Consider the following 21,104-nt stretch of genomic DNA (forward strand, 5'->3'; position numbering starts at 1 on the left):
AATGTCTGAATTTTATTTCTCTTCACTATTTTATAAAATAGTACAAATACATGTTAAACATGAGTATTAAATTAAGTACCACACATAGGAATGTAAGAACATAAAATAAGTTTCTTCAATAAAATTAATGTCTCTATGACAAAATTAAAATGTCAAATCACTTAAAATGTCATGCAATTGTCACATGAAATTTAAAAACAGTTGACATTCGTTCAACAACGAAACTATTCTTTGGATATTATATTAGCATTAAAACCAATGTTAACCTAAAACTATATTTAAATGACTACTTGTCTAAGAAATGAGATCTAGTAGACTAGATATAAAAATAATTTACTCTTAAAATTAAAAAGGGAGGAGGGGCAGATAATTCCCACTTCTACCTTGAGACACTCACTATTTAGTTACAGCTGAATTAAAATTGTTCAGATTTTACCAAAGTGCACTATTACTTATTAGCTTTTTAAATTCTGTATGTATGTATGACATTTAAGTCTTACCGTTGTTGAATATGGCAGATCATAATAAGGCAGATCTAAATGGAGTATAATATGATTCTTAATTGCATCATAAAACAAAGTAAAAAATTAAATGAGCGTCTCACGGTACGAGCGGTGCTATTTCCACTTCTTGGCGGAGAAGAGAACGGCCCGCTGCTTGAGGAAGAGCGAGTAGCTCTGCTTGCGAAGTGCGTCGCCTCGGCCCACGCCGCCTTTGCGACTGGCGCTCATCGTAAGAGGCGGACGACCGCGACCTCTGCCTGTCATACATGTGTTTATTAACAGATTTCAAAGACAAAAGAGGAATGTAAGTGCGTGCTCCTATTTCACCATGCCTCCTGCTGCTAGAGGACAAATTTTTGTTTTTAATTTATTTTATTATTTTGACGGCTTATTGGTCTAGTAGTTAGTACCCCTGACTGCGAATCCCGGGTTCGATCCCCGGCTGAGACAAACATCAATGTGATGAGCATTTGATGTTGTGCTTAGGTCTTGGGTGTTTAAATATGTATTTATATGTCTATCTTTCTATAATATGTATGTATATCCGTTGCTTATTACCCATAACACAAGCTTCACCAGCTTAGCATGGGACTAGGTCAATTGGTGTGAATTGTCCAAAAAAAAAAAAAAATTGTAATGGTTGCAGCTCCTTACAAACGTTGTGTAAAACAAAAAACTTGGCGACTAAAATGAGTGGCGGAGAGTTTATTGACAGTTTTTCTCTTCCGTTCTACGCCCTTGAGAACTGGCAGTAAATGTAAAATTTGAAACATTTAATGTATATCTGTTTTTTGACGTTCATAAGTGTACATTGTGTTACCTTTATGAATAAATGTTTTTTGACTTTTAACTAGCTGTGCCCCCGGTTTCACTCCCCTTATATAGTTCGTATGGTGTTAAAAGCCTGGTCTATGAACCATGATAAGAATTTTATTCCTGTAGTTCTTGAAACCGGTTGATAGCAAACTGAGGGAAGCTCTCAAAGGGAAATCATTCCTATTGCAACATTTTAGCTTAACACCTATTACGAGCTGATTATATTGCTAAGTTTTTTTTTAAATTCTTATTATTTTAGTTATTAAAATTAATTAAATAAGCATTCCATTTCTTTTATTATATTCTCTATACGCTAAGAAAAAAGATAATAATAATCTTAATTAATTTTTATCTAATATATAAAATTCTCGTGTCACGATGTTTGTTCCCATACTCCTCCGAAACGGCTCGACTGATTCTTATGAAATTTTACATGCATATTCAGTAAGTCTGAGAATGGGCTACTATCAATTTTTCGAACCCCTAAGTAATAAAAGGTGTCCACCCCAATAATGTTTTTTATTTTTTAAGTAATTTTTTTATTTTCTTATCAACATACAAAAATACATACAACCCGTAATTTTTGCCCCTCTACCAACAACCAATATTATTATTATAGTAGATAGTTATTTTTATTGAACTATGTTTGCCATGGGTCAGCTTTGTAACTTAGCAAAATTTGGCGAAATATATTTTAGAATCTCCAACAATAAAAAAAAAACATTTACATTCCATAAAAAAAAAACATTTAAGAGACCATAATGTTAATTTACCTGCCCCTCCTCCCCTGGCTCAGGTTTCCTTCTTCAGCTCCGAAGGTCCAGCTTCATCGAGCTCAGTGGGGCTTACCACTTGGTCGTGTAACGTACGCAGGTGGCGCAACAAGTTGGATTTCACGTTGAAACCTTTGTTGCAGAGCCCGCATACGAATGGGCGTTCGCCTAACAAAATTAAATATTTTTTAATAAAAATTAATCAGTCCAATTGTCCTCTTTTAACTAAAGTCGTTTCGTCTCTTTCTGTCAAATTATGTTTATGCAGTGATGAAAAGAGAGAAGAGTACTTAAGATAAAACGGGAAATATTGATGATTTTTTTAAAATTGATGATTTTTTTAAAAATTGATGATTTTTTTATTTATTTAAATAATACCTAATTTTATTTTACTAATTAAATAATAAATACTAAAAACAGATACATATTATAAATTAATTCAAAAATTTAAAATGTTAAAATAGTCAATATTAATGTATTAAAACGCGTTCAATTATTGTTCAATTGAATCAGCGTGTAAAAATGTCGTATTTAAATTAAAAATACGTTAACGAAGAAAAACAGCGAAGTTCATTTTTATTTTGTTTATAAAAAAACTAAATTAATTTCGACTTAAATACTATATATCCCACCTAGAAGTGCGTATTTAGTTTAGTGATATATTTTTAATTAATACTCGTATAGTATCATGTCGATATGAGAAATTTGTGTAAACGTAAATGTGATTAGAAGTGTATTAGTTAATTAGTTAATTTATAGTATATAATATTAGTAATTAGTTAATTGTAACGTTTATAAGTTAGTAATAATATTATAATTATTGATGACTTACTTTTTTTAAAATTTTCTTTAGTAATTTTACAAACAAAAGAAATTTTCTACATTAAATAGGGAGCGTTCAAGTAACACGTAACGAATTTTGGCGCGCGCGGGCTTGGGATTAAATTACGCGTTAATATTATTTTCGACTTTCCAGTACTTTACACCACATAATGGTAAATTTTAGGCATAAAGAGTCACTGCGTGGTCACAAAACGTTTTAGTATTGGGTAAAGGAAAACGTTACGGCGCGTTGCAGGGGGGGGGGGGGGGCAAAAATCTCAGAAAATTGCGTGACGTAATACTTGAACGTTCCCTAATAATATAAAATATTTGAGAAAATAACGGGTGCATGTTCTAAGGTCGAAAAGAAACACTTTTGCAGCCTCCGATAATTCAGTATGTATATAATAAATAATGAAAAAAGATTATTAATAAATAAACATACGAACCCGTGTGCGTGCGCAAGTGTATGAGCATGGAGGCATGCGACGGGAAGTTCCTGTTGCATTGTTCGCATTTCTTGCTTTGCTCGCCGTCTGTGAAACGATTGTGACGTTTTGGTGGTTCACTGTTGTTTGATAAGGCCAATTCTGGACAACGCAACATCCGACGCTTTAGGACCACTCGGGCCAGTGTTGCCATCTTATTCATTACTAGCAGTATTCAGTGTGATATGGCAACACTGGCCAATGTTATCATTTACGATTACTCACATTAATCAATGTAAAATGGCAACTCTGGCTAATGTTGCCATTTACGAGAATTACTCACATCAATCAATGTAAAATGGCAACACTAGCTGATGTTGCCATCTTATTAATTTAATACTGACAAAAAATAAATGAAAAATGGCAACACATGTTAAACATAACTGAAGTGATTATCATGAGTTTCAAGAATTAGCCACATACATAACAATCAGATTTCAGCTATGTTGTATTTAAAGCATTATTTTTTTTTATAAAAAGGCAAACTTCTACGGTATAGACAATATAAAATAGCTAAGCTCAGTTTATATACATTAAAATAACACTGCTATTGCATAATATGGCAACATTTCTATAGACTATTTAACAAATAATTATATTATTATATTATGCATATTTAGAGTAGCTATTTTAGTGGAAATTAAATATTTGTATGGTTTTGTAATCCGAGGTTCTGAGTTCTATTCCCAGCTCATAAAAAGGTGAATTTTGAAAAATATATTTTTTTATAATTACCTGTCTCCGTGTGCGAGCTTTGTATGTGTCTCACCCATTCCGCTGGGTTCGGGAAATGTTTCTGACAAAGGTCACAGCGGAGTAAAGCTGTCGTGTCTTCTGTGTCGTCGCTCTGAAATTTATTTTCCGTTTTGACTACAATTTCAATTGTAAAATCGTATAGTAATTATTATTAAAAAAAAGAAAATCGGTTGTCTGTAAAGTCGGTTTACTGACGATAGTTGAACGTGACGTCACGAATCGCTCACTCAAGTAGGAGAGAGACAGATGTCGAACGCTGAAGAGCGCGGAGTCCGATTGTGCCTCTCTGTCGCTTCGCGCTCTCGCTTGCACTTCAAGCCTTAAATGGAACGCGTCAGAGCGAGGTAACGCCGCATGAGTCATGTTTTTTCGTGCGTGCAGCCGGCTCCATCGATTTATAAGACGTTGTCACGTCCAAATCTCAGAAAACCTTTTAGGTATAGCCGCCGCTCAAGTATTATTACGTAATCTGATTTACTGCAATTTATCACCCCCCCCCTCCTTCCTCTTGCCAGCAAAAATAAGCAAAGCTCTCAAAAATTATACTACATAAGCTTTATTAATTTTTTGTAGGAATCCTCGAATGCGTTTTGTTTTCAAGCACAGACTGTGAGGGTAATGTGCCTGTGCCTGACATCAAATTTTTACTCGATGCGGGGTGGGGATTGAATTACGCATTATTGTTAATATTATTTTCGACTTTCCAGTACTTTACACCACATAATGGTAACTTTTAGGTATAAAGAGTCACTGGGTGGTCACGAAACGTTTTTTTCTACCCAAGTAGCAGATTTTGTATAAAATATAGCCTTCGATAAATGGACTATATCATAAGCATTTCTTCAGATACACATCTTTAGCTTTAAAGTATTAAAACAATAAAATCTCACTAACATCTGATCTCCGTTTTCTCTTCCGAGCATGATGATCATCTTGGTCCGCATGATGCTGCACATGCCTGACCCATGCAGCCGGCACCGAGAACACTTCAGCGCATAGCTCACATGAGAGTGGACTGTAGAGCTGAAATTAATTTTATTTTAAAACAAGTCTTCCTAACCCAAGGGCAATAGAATGTCTATTTTATTTATTAATTTATCAAATACAAAATAAATGGTCTTGGGTCTTTAAAGCCTATATAGGAAAGCCCGTACCGAGCATAGTACCATATAAGTACAAATATTACAGCATAAAAAATCCTACCAGTCCCTCTTCTTCAACTTCTACATCATCACATGGCTCCGACTTGACACTCATCTCGGCTTGGAACATCTCTGCAATGGATCTCTCTTCTTCCTCAATGCTGCTTGCATCCCATTCTGGCTCTTCTTTCACATGGACTTCCACAGCTGAATTACTTTGACTTGATTTCTCTGTAAATATTTTAAAATTTAGTTATTTAAAAGGAAAATTTACTTATTTATATTTCAATGTGTTATATAAAAATATAAAACATCATTAAAGCTATCAAATATTTTAAGCTTTGAGATGCCAAACTCCATTTTTTGACATACTGGAGTCATACCCAGGGCTGCATTTAGAGGTCTGGAGGCCTCGGGCAACAAAGGAGTCGAGGCCCCCTGGGCCTAGTTATTTTCCAAATGAAATGAAAAAAAATTCAGTTGAGTTTTTCAATCAATAATTTATTGTGAAACCAAGTAGATTCTTTTAGTATTTAACAAAATATAATAATATATCAAAAGAAAATTTGTTTACTAATTGGAATTTAAAACATTTTTTTGAAGTCTCTATTGTATGGGGTCTCGGGGCTGTAGGCCTGTTGCCCTACCCTAAATCCGGCCCTGGTCATACTTAGCATAAGTCTCGTCTGAAAATCTCTTGTGTCATTTATCAAAATAGTTTGTGTCATTTATCGAAAACTCTGAATGAAATTACATATAAAAACCAGTCTTATTTACATTATAAATAGAGCTTACTTGAACTAACGGAGGCATTATCATCCTTAACTTCTTCCGGAGTCTCCACCTTTTGTTTCTTGCCATATTTCTTTTCTGCAACATTTCTTTTTACAACCCTAGCTGGAATTCCTTCTTCTGCGTCATCTAAAGCCAAGCTGATAGTTGGTGTGGGCATTGTGATAGTGGATGTAGTGGTTTCCGTGTTAGCTGGAGCAGGGGTCACAAATATAGTCTGACCTTTGGTTCCTGGTACGGCAGGTCTTATAGCAGCTTGAGTAGTCCCATCACTTGTTTTGATGAAAACCAACTTTGGAGGGCCAATAAACATTGGTCTGAAAATTATTACACAAGGTATATTGCTTACTGTGTGGAGCAGATATCATGATTTTTTAAAGTTCTATCCTATAAAACTAAGTTATAAAAATAACATACAAATGGACTTGTTCAAGTTGTGTAACAATAAGATATATATTTCATAAAAAAATTACACACCTCCCACCCTGGCCCTGAATTGGATTAAATGTTTTGAGAATTTTTTCATCTTTTTTTAAAGCTATTTTGGTTACTTCTTTTGTTTTCTCTGTTTGCTTAGCAGATGATGGGCTTGTAGTGGTCTTCTCAGCAGGTGTAGAATCACCCCCAATCTCATCTGTCTGACGCCATAATCCCCTAATTTTGAGCACTTCTCCTGCTTTTAATACTATGTCTAACACTTCATTAGAGACTGTGGTTTCACCTGCAAATATTAATTTATAATAATTAAACCGGCAAATATTAATAGAAAAATAAGTAATTATATTAAATTAATATACTTAATGAAGTTTAAATAAGAAAAACTATTGCAGATCCTTAATTTACAAGTGAAACTGTAAATATTTACTTACAATACATTAAAATAAACAATAATGAAAATTCTATACCTTTGTACATGTACTCTACGAGAATCTTCAAGGCTTTAGTGGATATCTCCGACGGCAGAACTACGTACAGTATTCCCCCCATACGCGTCACAGAACGTTGTCCTTCGAAAAGACCGCTGAAGTAGACGCTGCATGAACTGAGGATGAATTTGTGCGCCGGTATCTGAGACCCATCCATGGTGCAAAGGACCACATCCGTAAATCGCTCCGAGCGTAGCAACGATGCTACGGAACCATTTAAATGGGAACTGTGAGAATGCCATTTTAACTGATATGTGTCAGTCGATGTCATTTTTAATGATTCCTTCTCAAGGTTAATCCATCTGTAATAGATTTATAACCATTTTTTATTAACACAAACTCTAACCGCCAACATTCTGTAACGGCGGAAAAATTGGAATTTGAAATTTTCAATGTCAAAAAATGTCAATTGTCATCAGTAATTTGATTGATTAAAAATATACCTAAGCTTTACGGCTAACGAGTAACGAACGGCAGTCGGCAGCCGATAGCCCCAAACAAATAACATCAATCGTAAAAGTTGTTGATTTTTGGAACTTGACCGTGAACTGAGAGCATAATATATAGTGTGTACTATTCTAATTATATGTACACACTATATAATATATAATCAATATATTCTTTCATAAATTGCATTGTAAATTATCGACATATTTCATCGCTGTCAACAGTTATCTTGCAATAAATACCAATAATGCAAAAGTGCTACACCTCTGCTTCATCTATTTGTGATGTATTTGTTTGATATTTTCTATGCCTTATACAGGTCGTAAATTTTTGGGTTTACGAAATGCTAATGTTTCCTTACACCGCACGAGCATGTGTTCATTGCGCACATGCTTAAAAATGTATTGGTGCAAAGTCAGGGCTTAAACGCACGATCTTACGATTGACAATCGTACGCTTAACCACTAAGCAATCACTTTTCATTATAATAAATAAGTATATTAAATGTAAAATGTCTTTGAATAGTTTCGAAATAGTAAATATAAAAGTAGCATTTTTTAAATTTATTTTAAAATATGTATACCTAAGTACATTTAATTGTATTTAGAAAAATGCATGTAAAAGTACGACATAAATACATAAATAGATATTATTGTAAATAAATTTAAAAAAAAAGTTTACCTTTTAAATTTTATTGAAGATCTAGCTGTAGCTGGTTTAATAAAATCAATAGGTGTAAAATTTATTAAAATATTCACTAAACTACAGCGTGACACAAGTAAACTGCGCGCAACCACCGCTTGCGACCCTCAAATTCCGTGTGCGGCGGCTGCGGCTATGAAAATCGATGAAAATGGTATTGATTCAGCGCATAGAAGCGGGGTTGCGCGTTTATCTTATCGATCGACGGTTAGCGTCGCGATTCGTGTTTGTTCGGCGGGGGCTACGCAAAGCGTCGGCTGCGCGCGCGTGCGCGTACATAGGGCACGCCACGCGATTCTAGAAGCGGCGACAGCGCCCGCCAACACGAGTCCACGCTGTCCATGCGCAAACTCCCTAGACTTTATTTAATTTTCAAGTTTAAGATAGGTCACACCATGATAGAAATTTTAATACTTATGCGATGTAATTAAATTTTTATAAATTTTAATATTTATGCGATGTAATTAAATTTTTAGAGATGAAAAATAACATTTAAATTATTTGTATAGTTTATACTTTTTTTCACAAAAAAGGGTCGCACGTAAAACACAATATAATTTAATAGGACGATTTGCTCAAGTTGCTGTAAAACTAATACAAAGGTCAACGAACTCAAAAACACGCGCCTGTTTTTGTCTACGCAGATTTTTATAATATGATTTGACAAAGCCGAAAGCTTTATATTACTTATTATAATTAATACATACATGTTTATTGAAACGGCTCAGCACTCAGAATACATGTTTTAGTAAGAGGTGAGTAAATATAAATGAAAATAAGAATAAAGGAAAAAATAAGATGCAAAAAGTCTAGGTTCTACTGCATTTGTAAACAAAGTACTAATCTGTGTTAATTAAATTTGCTATTAGCATCTTGATTTCGTAATGATAATCGGTTAGTATTGTTAAAATTTATAAAAGCATAGATGATAGAAGCTTAGAAAAAAAGGGTGCGTGCTTATGTACGGCATTACTAAAAATAGTTTTTGATTGCATGCAAATAATTAATTAATTAATTATCACTGATGGTAGCTAACCGAAATGATGGCGCAAAAGTCACTATTCGTGAACTTGAAGTTGACGGTGTGGATAAAATCTCAGGCACGGATGATTCTTCTACTTGTGAAAGCATTTTTTTTCGCAGCCTATAGGCACGATTACGTTCTGCTGCTGTTTTTCTTATTGGCTTGTTTACTGACAAGCCTTGACGAGCCATTTCAGCTTCCTTGGCAGCTTTTTTTCGCCAGTAATAGTTTTTATTATTTTGCGCATTTGTGTTAACCATCTTGAAATCTGAAAAAGAAATTGAATACTTAGTACCATTAATAGTCATCAAATGTAAGCGAAAAAAACTCTTAGATTGATACATTAATAATAGATATTAAAAATTGACATTTAATAATTCAATTATATATATGTATATGACATCATCATTTCCTACATACCTATTACAGGATTCTTAATTCAAAATATTTATTTGTTAATAATTAATTCATATTTCAAGAGTCAATGAATGAACTTATTGATAAATTTGAAAATTGTATTTGAATTTATTAATTTTTTAAGTATTTATCATTTTTTAAATATTTTTTATTTATTCTATTTATTTTTTTATTTATTTAAAATATTAAATAATTAATATAAATATTTAACGTTAATAATTTAATAATATTTAGTATATTATTCAATTATTAATTAATATTAGTAATAACTAATAATGATTATTATGATTTATTATTTTATTATATTATTCATTCAATTTAATAATAAATATTAGAAATTAATATTTAAATTTGATGTTCAATTTTAATTTTTATCACAAATTTTTCAATTAGGTAATGTTTTATTAAATTTATTTCTTTTTTTTTAAATATTAAATAATTAGATAGTAATAAATATTTAACGTTAATAGTTTAATTATATTAAATATATATTTAGTATGAATTATATTAAATAATAATTTTGTCATTTATATTACTAAATAATACATACGGATAGTTTTACTGTATTGAAGCACTTAGGAAGGTTGATGAGCACAGTGTTTTTCACAAATATTTTAGATATTCAATTTAAATCACTTATTATTATAATTCAGACGCACTTATAAAATTCGCACTTGTATAATGAAAACAAAATGAAATCACGTGTTTTAAATGTAGAAACTCAAAGCATGTGGATAAATATTATAAATATAAATACACAGTGAACAGAGGCGGCGTGCGTGCCAACATGCGCCACTAACAGAGGTTCCGATTTAGTGGGCAACTTCATTCTGTTGATTTTGTGTCACGGTGTGCGCGCATCGTAAAATTTCACTCTCATCAATTTTTCATAACGCGCCTAATGAAGTATAGCTTCAATAATTTTGTGTCACGTTGCGCGCGCATCGTAAAATTTCACTCTCATCAATTTTTCATAACGCGCCTAAAGAAGTATAACTTCAAAAAATATTATTAATATAAACTGGCGCCAAATACAAATTCATATCTTATTAAAAATTTGATGTCCTTCTTTTTTGATAATCCGTTCTTTTTTAATTTCCGTATTTTAATAACCATAAAATAACTTTAATTTTTGAAATATACCTACCAATGCAGGAATTTCAACCAAAACATGAAGGCACTAAGGCTTATATTTCGTATAACCGATTTTTGTTAACCTCGTTTCTGTGCTTGGAAACCGATCGATCGTGTGTGAGGCCGACATAGTAAAGCTAATATGAACTTTATTTTGGTTATAATAACTTATTAGGGCTAACATCGCAATTATATTTGGATAATGAAGCAATGTTCTATCAAAGAAATACAATAATAACTAGCAAACCCGGCGACCTCCGTTTTGCCACCAGATGGCTTCGTTTTATATAACATTTCGTTTGGTGATCCCGCTTTTCCGATGAAATTTTTCCTGAATTTTCTTTGCTATAAACCTCACGGAGACCTTTCCAACGAATGCAAAACCGTGGAAATCGGTTCGTGCGTTCTGGAGTTATAGCGTCAGGAAGAAAAACCCGACTTATTTTTATATAGTAGATATGTGGATTACATCTTAAATGTTTATTTTTACTTACAATGATCTAATTCTGGGTTCGATGAAGCAATTTCCATACGTCACTAAACTATAATCTATACGTATATATAATCTGCAGTAATGGTGAGGTAGTGGAATCAACGAGGGGGTGCGTTGGTGCTGAGGGTTGTGCGGTTTGGGGGAAGGGAGGGTAAATCAATAAACTCTGCGCACGCGATTCACGGTGCCGCCTGTGGGCTCTGAGAACCCTATTGTGTATAAATATATATGTACTGTAGGTGTTTTATATAAACGCGGTGTCTAATATTCCTTGCTTAATATTGGGAAACACAATTTTGAGCCTGCTTCACAGAATTATAGGTAATACTTGCTGCCCCCGCGAACTTCGTTTCTCCTTAATGTGATTTTACTTAGCCTACCTGTTTAGTACATACCAACATGGAACATTTTGCTATGCTACCCCAGAGACTGTTCGGTTTTCCGAAATTAAAACGTTTTAGGTTGTTCTGTGAATTTTTCTCTATATGAACCTCGGAGTTTCATAAGTTTTAATCGTCGGATAATTTTAAAATTATGTCAAATAGTTGTAAATTTATAATAATACATAACTTTAATCCGGTAAAAAGCGTTTTTCTTTTAAGTTTTAATTACAAATAAAAAATAGGGGTTAATCCTAGAAGGTAGAAAATAAAATATATAAGGGTTGTATGTAGTTTCGTATGCTGTACATAAAAAAAACACACACAATTCTTTTCTAAAAAATAAAAACTTAGGGATGGAACACCCTTAATATTTAGGGGTTTGAAAAATAGATAGTAGCCGAATCTCAGACTTTATGAATATGGATAAAATTTTCATAAGAATGGGTTGAGACGTTTCGGAGGAGTATGAACGAACATTGTGACACGAGAATTTTATATATTAGATAAACTAAGCAGGCACATTCTTGTGCAGATAATAATCTAAAAAAACTTAAATATTTTTCTAGTTACCTTTAATTAAACTACGGCTTATGGCATGCCTTAATAAAGGTGTTTGCACAAGCTACAGACGGGTTTCATTTGGACTAAATTATAATTAAATACGCGCTTGTTACGTTTCACAATGTCAAAACCACTAAACTGTTTTCAATGTAACTTGCAAAGTATGTATATTCGTGAATTAATAAGGTAATTCGATTTTACAAGTTGAATCAATTCAGGCTATGTCGTTTATTTTAAATTATAGTGTCTTCGTTGGCAGGAAAAATCATTTAATGACATTAAGGGTCTGTAGACTGTATCACAATGTATGGACAAAGTACCACAGCTATGCAACACATAAATTATTTGGAAGATAAATTATTGTGCTATTTGACAGTTCATCGGACTCATAACTTATGATGGACTTTATGTGACGAATAGCGCTATCTGACAGTCGTGAAACGCAACAATAGTGTTTATCGTACCAATAAGTAGTAAATAGCTAATTTGGAACTTATCCGTACATTGTGACCGACACACACCCTAAATACCTCACAAAACAATAATTCTTACAGACATTAAGGGTCCATACAAAGATAGGATACATACATAGGACACACACACTGACCATACAAACAGGACTCACACATAAGCTATTCACAGACAGGCCATACTCACACAGAACTCAGACCATACACACTTATATTTATATTATAATCATTGATATACAAAAAACCCAAGATGCACACTCAACGTCAAAAAAACGTCCTCAAAAAATGAGCGCAACATTCTAAATTGTGCGCTCATTTCGAATAGTCTCGCGTCTAATAATTGGAGTCGATGTTATTTATTTGTTTTTTTTATAAATAAATTTATGTACTTTGAACTTTTTTGTGTGTAGTTTTTGACAAATATATTTACGCTATATAAAGTGCCAAGTTAACTTTTTTTTTTAATTTAAAGAAAAGACTTTTTAACCGGATTAAAATTATGTATTATTATAAATTTACAACTATTTAACATCCAACACCTTTTGTCTTCAGTCACCGTGACCACGCACGCTGTAAAGCACCCGAAAAGTCGGATAAATTTAAAATTATGTTAAATAGTTGTAAATAAAAAAGTCATGTTCGACTCAATACCTTGTCCTACCGACCACGGTCGGTCGTAAAATTTTATTGCTTTAAGTGCGTATACACTGCGTTGTAATAAGAACTTTAAGCAATTCGCGTAAGGTTGATTTTGCAATAATGTATGCTTGTAACATATACTGTTATAGAAAGGGACAGAAATAGTGTTTCGGGACACTTTCGAGCGTTACTTTTATTCGAGACTGTGCATCTTGGGTTTTTTGTATATCAATGATAATAATGATAAAAGGGCCTGGGACTAGTGCTAGACAGGCTACTACTACTAATAATTAATTTGCGATATTTGTTTTAAAATAAGTGTTGTTTTGTAAGATGATTTGCTGTTTTAAAAGAGTACCGTTTTTTTTTACACTGGCTTTTTCTCTCGGCCTACACCCTCTGTCTTCTTTGCCGATGAGTAGGGATGTCTACCGATACAAATTTAATGACGTGGAATAAGTGATACCTATATGTTATATTCCATAATAAACATATTTTATTTTATACATACACGCTTATACACCACATACACTATACAGTTCAGACGTGTCATTATCATATGATAACTTAAAAAAATAGTAAGTAAATACAATGTTTGCATATGGAGAATTATTTATTTAGGAAGATTGTTAATCAATCTATGCAATCAAAAATCTAGCATTCAAAAAATTCATTTATTCATATACGTAACAAAATGTACTTTTGTGAACGTCAAAAAATAAATATATATGACATGCTTCTAATTTTACATTTACTGCCAGTTCTCAAATCAAGGGCGTAGAACGGAAGAGAAGAACTGGCAATAAACTCTTCGCCACTCTTTTTAATCGCCAAGTTTTATGTTTTACATGTTTGAAGGAGCTGCAACCATTACACCATGTTCCACAAGACATCTTAAGTAATAAATAATAATAAAATAAATTAAAAACAAAGATTTGTCCTCTATCAGCAGGAGGCATGGTGAAATAGCACGTACATACATTCTCGTGGGAACAACACGCAAATACATAGTCGAAATAACTAACATCATCTTGTCTTGATTCATCAGGCTTGCCAAAGTCAAAATATTTAATTCCTTAAACTTCCTTCGGGCTGACTCCCGTGGGGACAACCCACAGATCGCTTTTTCACTACAAATATCTATTTAATGTCAGATGCATTACCCCACAAAATAACACCACATGACATGATACTATGAAAATAGCTGTAATAAACGAGCTTTGCTGTATTCGTAGGATAGCGTATCTCTTTCACTGCGAACGCTACAGCCCTGCGATTCTGTAACTCACTCAGCGGATTTCGCATCGGCGGTAGCTCTCAAATCAGTCGTGAAGCAGTCATTTTATGATTTGGCTTTCTAATAAACAATAAACTACAAGCTTCCACCTTTTCAGAATGCCAAATCATAAAATGACTGCTTCACGACTGATTTGAGAGCAACCGCCGATGCGAAATCCGCTGAGTGAGTTCGAAAAGTGAGTTACAGAATCACAAGGCAGAACTTAGCCTATTCGAAAGACCTTCTATGTGTCGGCCCCACTGGAGTTTACTATCTAAAGTAATTTATTTCGTAATCCTATAGCTAACATAAATTATATATAATAACAAACAGTTACACTGAAACTATGGCCAGAGATGGAATACATAATACATTTAACTGCAAAAAGGATCAAAAGGAAACAAATAAAAATTATTCAATACATTTAACTAAGTGGTACCAATTTGGCTGTGTTGTGTGATGGTGTAAAAGTGAGGGTAAGGTGAGTATGTGGGGTATGCTCATGATGGATGGGGGGATTTTGAGTATTCATATTCCGCGTTGTATGTCCGGGCTGCGCGATATAAACTTTTTGCGTAGTTAGTGTTGATGAGATTCCCAAGAACACCGCATTATAGTACCTACGGGAGGTAGCAACGTTTTCGAGAAAGAATTTCAGGTCAGCTGATTTTGTGATATGTCTTCCTTCTTGCACTTCCGGTTAGAGTCTGGGCAATCTGGCTGGCGGTAGCGGTTGCGTTCATTAGTGCGCATCCTATCTGTCCAGGTAATAATCCTGGATTTTAAAAGCATTTTAAGAAGCGTAATTTTTAATTTTTCCTTTTTAAATACGTCTACCTGACATACTTTTTTTATTGCCAGACATTTTTCACGTTGCTAACTATGTGCCAGACGCGATTTTAAGTTTTATTTTTATAAAAATTTCAAAGTATTTTAGAATGTCTGTAATTTTAATATTATGTTATTTAAATATAAGAAAAACTGAAAATGAATTTGCCAGACATTAATTCGATTGTTAAGTCTTGAATTAAAATGATAAAGTATTGCAGTATGATGAAGCATTGCATTTTAAGAAGCGTAATTTTTAATTTTTCCTTTTTAAATACGTCTACCTGACATACTTTTTTTATTGCCAGACTTTTTTCCCCATTGCTAACTATGTGCCAGACGCGAAAGTTTTATTTTTATAAAAATTTCAAAGTATTTTAGAATGTCTGTAATTTTAATATTATGTTATTTAAATATAAGAAAAACTGAAAATGAATTTGCCAGACATTAATTCGATTGTTAAGTCTTGAATTTTTTTTTTTTTCTGCGGTTATTTGCAATCAGCCCCAAGGCTATGAGCAAATTTTTTCTGTGGTGCTGTCATGTGGAGTGACTTCCCATTGGAAGCATCTACTCATCTTCTGTCTAGAGCTACTGCCGGTCTTCTAGCTCTAGAATATGGTGACGTTTTAGTCGACTCACATACTGTCTAATGGTGAGTTGGCGAGCAAGTGTATTCGGGTGACAGCTTAGCCGCTCTTTGTACTTAGCTGCCAGTCTCCGGATTTCTTCTTTGATTGTTCTTATGTTGAGGTGCTCGTGAACTTCGTTGTTTGTAATGTACCAGGGTACTTTTGCAACTGCTCTTAGGATCTTGTTCTGTTGTCGCTGGAGTATGTTTATGTTGGTATCACTTGCGCTGCCCCATAGTTGGAGGCCATATGTAAAAATGGGCTTAAGGATGACTTTATATATAAGAAGTTTGTTATCTAGAGAAAGTCTTGAGTTTCTACCTAGCATCCAGTAAAGGCTGTTGTACTTTAGCTGTAGCTCCTGCTTTTTACATTTGATGTGGTGCCTCCACGTTAATCCACGATCAATGTGTAAGCCAAGATATCTTACATGGTCGCTGTGGGGCAGAATACATTGGTCCAACTTTACAGGTGGGCAGTCTCCTCTTCTAAGGGTGAAGGTCACGTGTACTGACTTCGCGGCACTAGCTTTTATTTTACATTTTTGCAGCCATTCGTTAACTTTGTCAAGGCCTTTCTGCAAGTCCTCTGATGCAAGTCCTGGGTCTTTATTGCTTGCTAATATAGCGGTGTCGTCTGCAAATGTTGCTGTGGTTATTCCTGGCAATAGCGGCAGGTCAGCAGTGTACAACGTGTAGAGCATGGGGCCGAGAACAGATCCTTGTGGTACCCCGGCATCAATGTTTTGAAATTCCGAAGTGGCGTCACCTTCTTTTACATAAAATATGCGATCCTCTAGGTAAGATTTGAATATTGGAAAGTAAGAGTGGGAAATATTCTGCTTGATCTTACATAGCAGGCCTTTGTGCCAGACCTTGTCAAATGCTTGTTGGATATCCAGAAATGCTGATGAGCAGTATTCCCTTTGTTCTAAGGACTTTCTTATGGCGTCACATACTCTGTGAGCTTGTTCCACTGTGCCATGGTATTGTCTGAAGCCGAATTGATGATCTGGTATTACTTTGCGCTCCACAAGGCTTGGCACAATTCTACGAAGTATTGTCTTTTCCAATACCTTGGAAAGAGTAGGCAACAGACTGATTGGTCGGTAGGATGTTTTTTCGGTCATCAGTTTGCCAGCCTTATAAATCATGATGATTTCTGAGATTTTCCACGCAACTGGGAAGTAGCCTATTCGTAACATATAGGGCATCGAAACTCGGTTCAATTTTGAAAACCCGGGTTTTCGGGTCTAAGAGTAATCAAAACCGGGTAGACCGGTTTTTTCGAGCATTTCGGTCTTTTTATTGATTTTTAAAAAAAATGCACTAATCTGCGTTTATATATCAATTTCCTACAATGAATACAAAATATAAAGGATGAGGAAGAATTTAAATAAATGAAACAGTACTTTATAAATTACAAAAACAGTTTTAATATTTAAAAAAGTGATTAAATTTATTTTTTTCTTCAGAATATCTTAAAACTTAGTAAGTAATCTAGTCTTTTTTTAAACCACAGACTTGTAGAGATTAGTTTAAACATTAAATGAATTATTTTGGTAACATTCACTTATTGTATTTAAAAGCTGATACAAATAAATTCTTCATAAGACATTTTTGTAGTATCACAATTAATTTTAATATTAATAAAGCTCTTCTTCGCATTAACAATTAAGTAACGAATAATTCTAGTCTTCTATTCTACTATAATTTAAATTGCAGTCGTTTGCTTAATAATTAGGTCTTTATATAATTAACTAACTAAGTAAAAAGTAGTTATGCATTTGACACATTATTTAAACAACATAGCTAAGACATAACCTCTGACAATCTGACCACTTTAGAAAAAAAGAGAAGAACGCTCTCGCTGTCGCGTACCGCCATTCTCGAAGAGTGCTATTTCTACCCTCACAGTAGTAAGCTAATCGTCTGATGGACAAGCTGATCCAGTTTCAGGAGCATTATTATCAGTAGCAACAGCTTGACTTAACTGTGTGTTCAGTTCCTCTTCATTTGTCGAAGTAGACAACTGAATGTCAATTTCTCGCAGGTCTTGGACTGGCGCTGGTAAATTTTCAAGAGGTATATTTTGTTTTTTGGTTGTGCGTCTAATCAGATTAACAATTTCGTTTAGCATTTCATTACCTGTAGGCCGATAAAAACAGTTTTATCTTCATTTTGAACGTTCTCAAAATATTTACCCGGATTTGTCAAGTAGGTACTGTAGTGTTGCTTGAGTTAGTATTTTTTTGGCGTATCGTTTGTTCGATGCAGTTGCCATTTTGTTACTTAGTGGTGTCTTCATTTCATCCATTTTCTTCAATGCAAATTTTAGGGAAACATCAGCTGTAAGTAATGTTGCTTCGCGTCGACATAGCGCCTCGACGACAGTTTTAATAACATCCAATATTTTTTGGATCTCATCTTTATTTCTCCAGTCATCATCAGTAAATACAATATCTGTTTTTAAATCAATTAAAGCTTTTAATTAAAAAAATTTACAACACCCCGCACAACGCGCGACGAGCTTCGCTACACCCTCACCTCTCCACTGCTCCACACTTCATTCTATGAATCACGTCTTGAGATGGACGCGCGAAACGCGAATTTAACTTGCAAGGCTTGTTTTATTGTTAGGAACGTAGCAACCAAGCTACTTTTTACGTTTTAAATAATAATTTATCAAAGCGTATTTTTATTCAATTTACTTATTATTGCATTCGAAGTGAATAAATAGCAATAACAAAAGTATTAAAAAAAACCCGAAAAACCCGAGTTTTAAAAATTAAACCCGGGTTTTTTTGAAAGACTCAGAACCGGGAAAACCCGGGTTTTTTCGGTCCGGGTAAACCCGGGCTCGATGCCCTAGTAACATAGCATTGAAGAGTATAGTGATGAAGATCATAGCCTTTCTCGGTAGTTCCATCAATACTTATTTAGTTATCAGGTCGTAACCTGGTGCCTTTTTACTGTCCAGGCATTTGATAGTTTTAATGACTTCTGCAGGCGACACAGGTCTAGGGGGATGATCCATTTGAAGGTCTTGATTTAGAACTTGGTCAACATATTCATCGGATGAGTTGTCCAGTGTTACATTAGGTTTAAAGGAGCTTGTTAGATAGTTCGCAAACAAGTCCGCTTTGTCCTGGCTCGTTCTGGCCCAGCCGTTTTCCTTTTTAATTGGGGCTTTTGATTTGTTAGGTTGGCTACAAGAACGGGTGATTTTCCAGAGCGAATAGTTGCTGGCCTTAGTAGCGGTTAGAGACTCCAACTTTGCTTGCATTGTTAAGTCATTAACATTCTTTATAGCTTCCTTCAATTCTACAATGGCTTTATTAAGGGCTGTCTTGTCTTGTGGATGACGACTCAGTTGCCAAACTCTGCGCAATCTGCGTTTCTCCTGAATCATCATCTTTATTTCCAATGGTATGTTTGTGTGCTGGTTTTTGTGTTCAGTAGTAGGCGTGCTTCTCCACGCAGCAGCTTGTATGAGATTAGTAAACTGCACTAGTGCTGTTTCAATTTCCTCTGCTTCTTTAAGTCTGACATTTAGATTAAGGTTTTCATCTATGTGTTCCCTGAAGGAAGGCCAATCAGTTTGCTGGTTATACAATCTTATCGGTCTCTCGACTTCAATTATAGTGGAGCTAACAGTTAATAAGACTGGAGTGTGATCAGATGAACCATCAGCACATGATTCGATCTTCATGTATTGTTTAGAGAGTCCTTTTGTTAGGAAGAAATCGAGGATGTCCGGGATTCGATTGTGATCAGCTGGCCAGTTGGTAGGTTCTGATGGAGCAATTATGTTTAGGTGATTTGTATCGATGCTCAACATCAATTGTCTTCCCCTAGTTGTTATTAATCTTGACCCCCAATGCACATGTTTGGAGTTCCAGTCGCCTCCTGTTATAAAGCGATTGCCTAGAGTCGAGAAGAAATGAGAGAACAGGTCGGCGTCTATTCGATGTTTTGGTGGACAGTAAACAGCTGAGACATTAAAGTATCCACCTCTGTCTTGTATTGCGACCGTAGTGGCTTGTATTTGCTCGGTTCTATATTCAGGCAGTAGATGGTGCTTTATTTTGTTTCTAATAACTATAGCTGATCCTGCATGACCTGTTCCATCTGGGTGGTTCGTGGTGTATATCTGGAACCCTTTAATTTTGACAGTGGTTTTGTCTGTGCAGTGTGCTTCCGATATTAGGACTATGTCTAGCTTGTGCTCAGTTATTAGTATCTCGAGTTCATTTTTATTGGGTGAGAGACCATTTATGTTCCAGGTCGCCAGTCTTAACCCAAGGCCGGTTAGCCTTGTAGTTTGGTTATGAGCGTAGTCATGAGACTCATTAGAGTACTCATTTGTTGTAATATTAAGTCAAATTTCTCATTTTGTTTGGTGAGGAGAGTTTCTAATAATGTAGGGTTTTGGTTAGCATCAGGTGAAGCATTTTCTTTGTCTGGAACTTTTCTAGCAGCTCCCACGTAAGAGAGTGGTTCGTTTTCCTTACCAATGAAGGAAGATTGTTGGGCAGTGTTTCTTGGAGTGTTTACGGCTTGAATCGTGTTTTCTTTTGCGGTAATGTGTCTGTCAGTTCTTTGATGGCCATATTTGTTAGTTTTTCTAGCAAGAATTTCTCTGTATACTTCACAACCCTTATAGTTCGCCGGGTGTGAGCCATTACATAGTGCACATTGGGCGGGTGTATTTCTATCCCGCTTTGGACAGTCTGAGGTTTTATGTGCTTGCGCACACTTCACGCAGCGGAAAGGTCTCATGCAGTAGTTCTTTGTGTATCCATATTGCTGACACCGTTGGCACTGTACTATTGAGTTTTTCTTTTTGGGATCCTCTATGGTTACAGATTGGTGGTAGATGTATTTAATTTCTTTAGCTGCCTTATTGTTGTGGCTAGGTAGGAGATTAACAAAGAATGTTGAGGTAGGTTTTTTTTCTGGGCCATATCTGGAATTAATAATTTCCCCGACCACAGTATTTCCAGTTTTTTCAATTTCATCCTTTATCTCGCTTATAGGTGTTGTGTGGTGAAGATTCCGAATGACAATACGACAGG

At 34.6% G+C, this 21,104-nt stretch overlaps 1 protein-coding gene across 3 annotated transcripts; it reads right to left on the reverse strand.

Moving 5' to 3' along the window:
- LOC125056948 (zinc finger and BTB domain-containing protein 17) lies at nucleotides 1-9,451 on the reverse strand. Of its 3 annotated transcripts, none has more exons than XM_047660322.1 (10): nucleotides 9,204-9,451; nucleotides 6,998-7,320; nucleotides 6,570-6,813; nucleotides 6,096-6,409; nucleotides 5,362-5,531; nucleotides 5,053-5,181; nucleotides 4,138-4,249; nucleotides 3,364-3,504; nucleotides 2,093-2,260; nucleotides 1-760 (listed from the first exon to the last, which is right to left on the reverse strand). In XM_047660322.1, exons 1-9 carry the CDS (start codon nucleotides 9,449-9,451, stop codon nucleotides 2,112-2,114), a joined length of 1,830 nt encoding a protein of 609 aa, XP_047516278.1. In that variant the 3' UTR covers nucleotides 1-760; nucleotides 2,093-2,111. The 3 variants fall into 3 exon arrangements, with proteins under 3 accessions (XP_047516278.1, XP_047516279.1, XP_047516280.1); XM_047660323.1 differs by having other exon boundaries at nucleotides 2-760; nucleotides 3,364-3,450; XM_047660324.1 differs by lacking the exon at nucleotides 9,204-9,451 and adding an exon at nucleotides 8,147-8,325 and having other exon boundaries at nucleotides 3-760.
- Between the last annotated feature and the right edge of the window lie 11,653 nt (nucleotides 9,452-21,104).

Source organism: Pieris napi, chromosome 15 (assembly GCF_905475465.1).
Source record: "Pieris napi chromosome 15, ilPieNapi1.2, whole genome shotgun sequence".
In the NCBI taxonomy this organism is placed as follows: domain Eukaryota; kingdom Metazoa; phylum Arthropoda; class Insecta; order Lepidoptera; family Pieridae; genus Pieris; species Pieris napi.

Excerpts from the sequence above, each read along its gene's own strand:
- LOC125056948 (XM_047660322.1), bottom strand. The coding sequence starts at position 9,451 with ATGGTTAACACAAATGCGCAAAATAATAAAAACTATTACTGGCGAAAA. Across the intron at positions 7,321-9,203 it reads ACTTTTGCGCCATCATTTCG|ATGGATTAACCTTGAGAAGG; the intron begins GTTAGCTACCAT and ends AATCTATTACAG. Across the intron at positions 4,250-5,052 it reads AGAGAAAACGGAGATCAGAT|AGCGACGACACAGAAGACAC; the intron begins GTTAGTGAGATT and ends AATAAATTTCAG.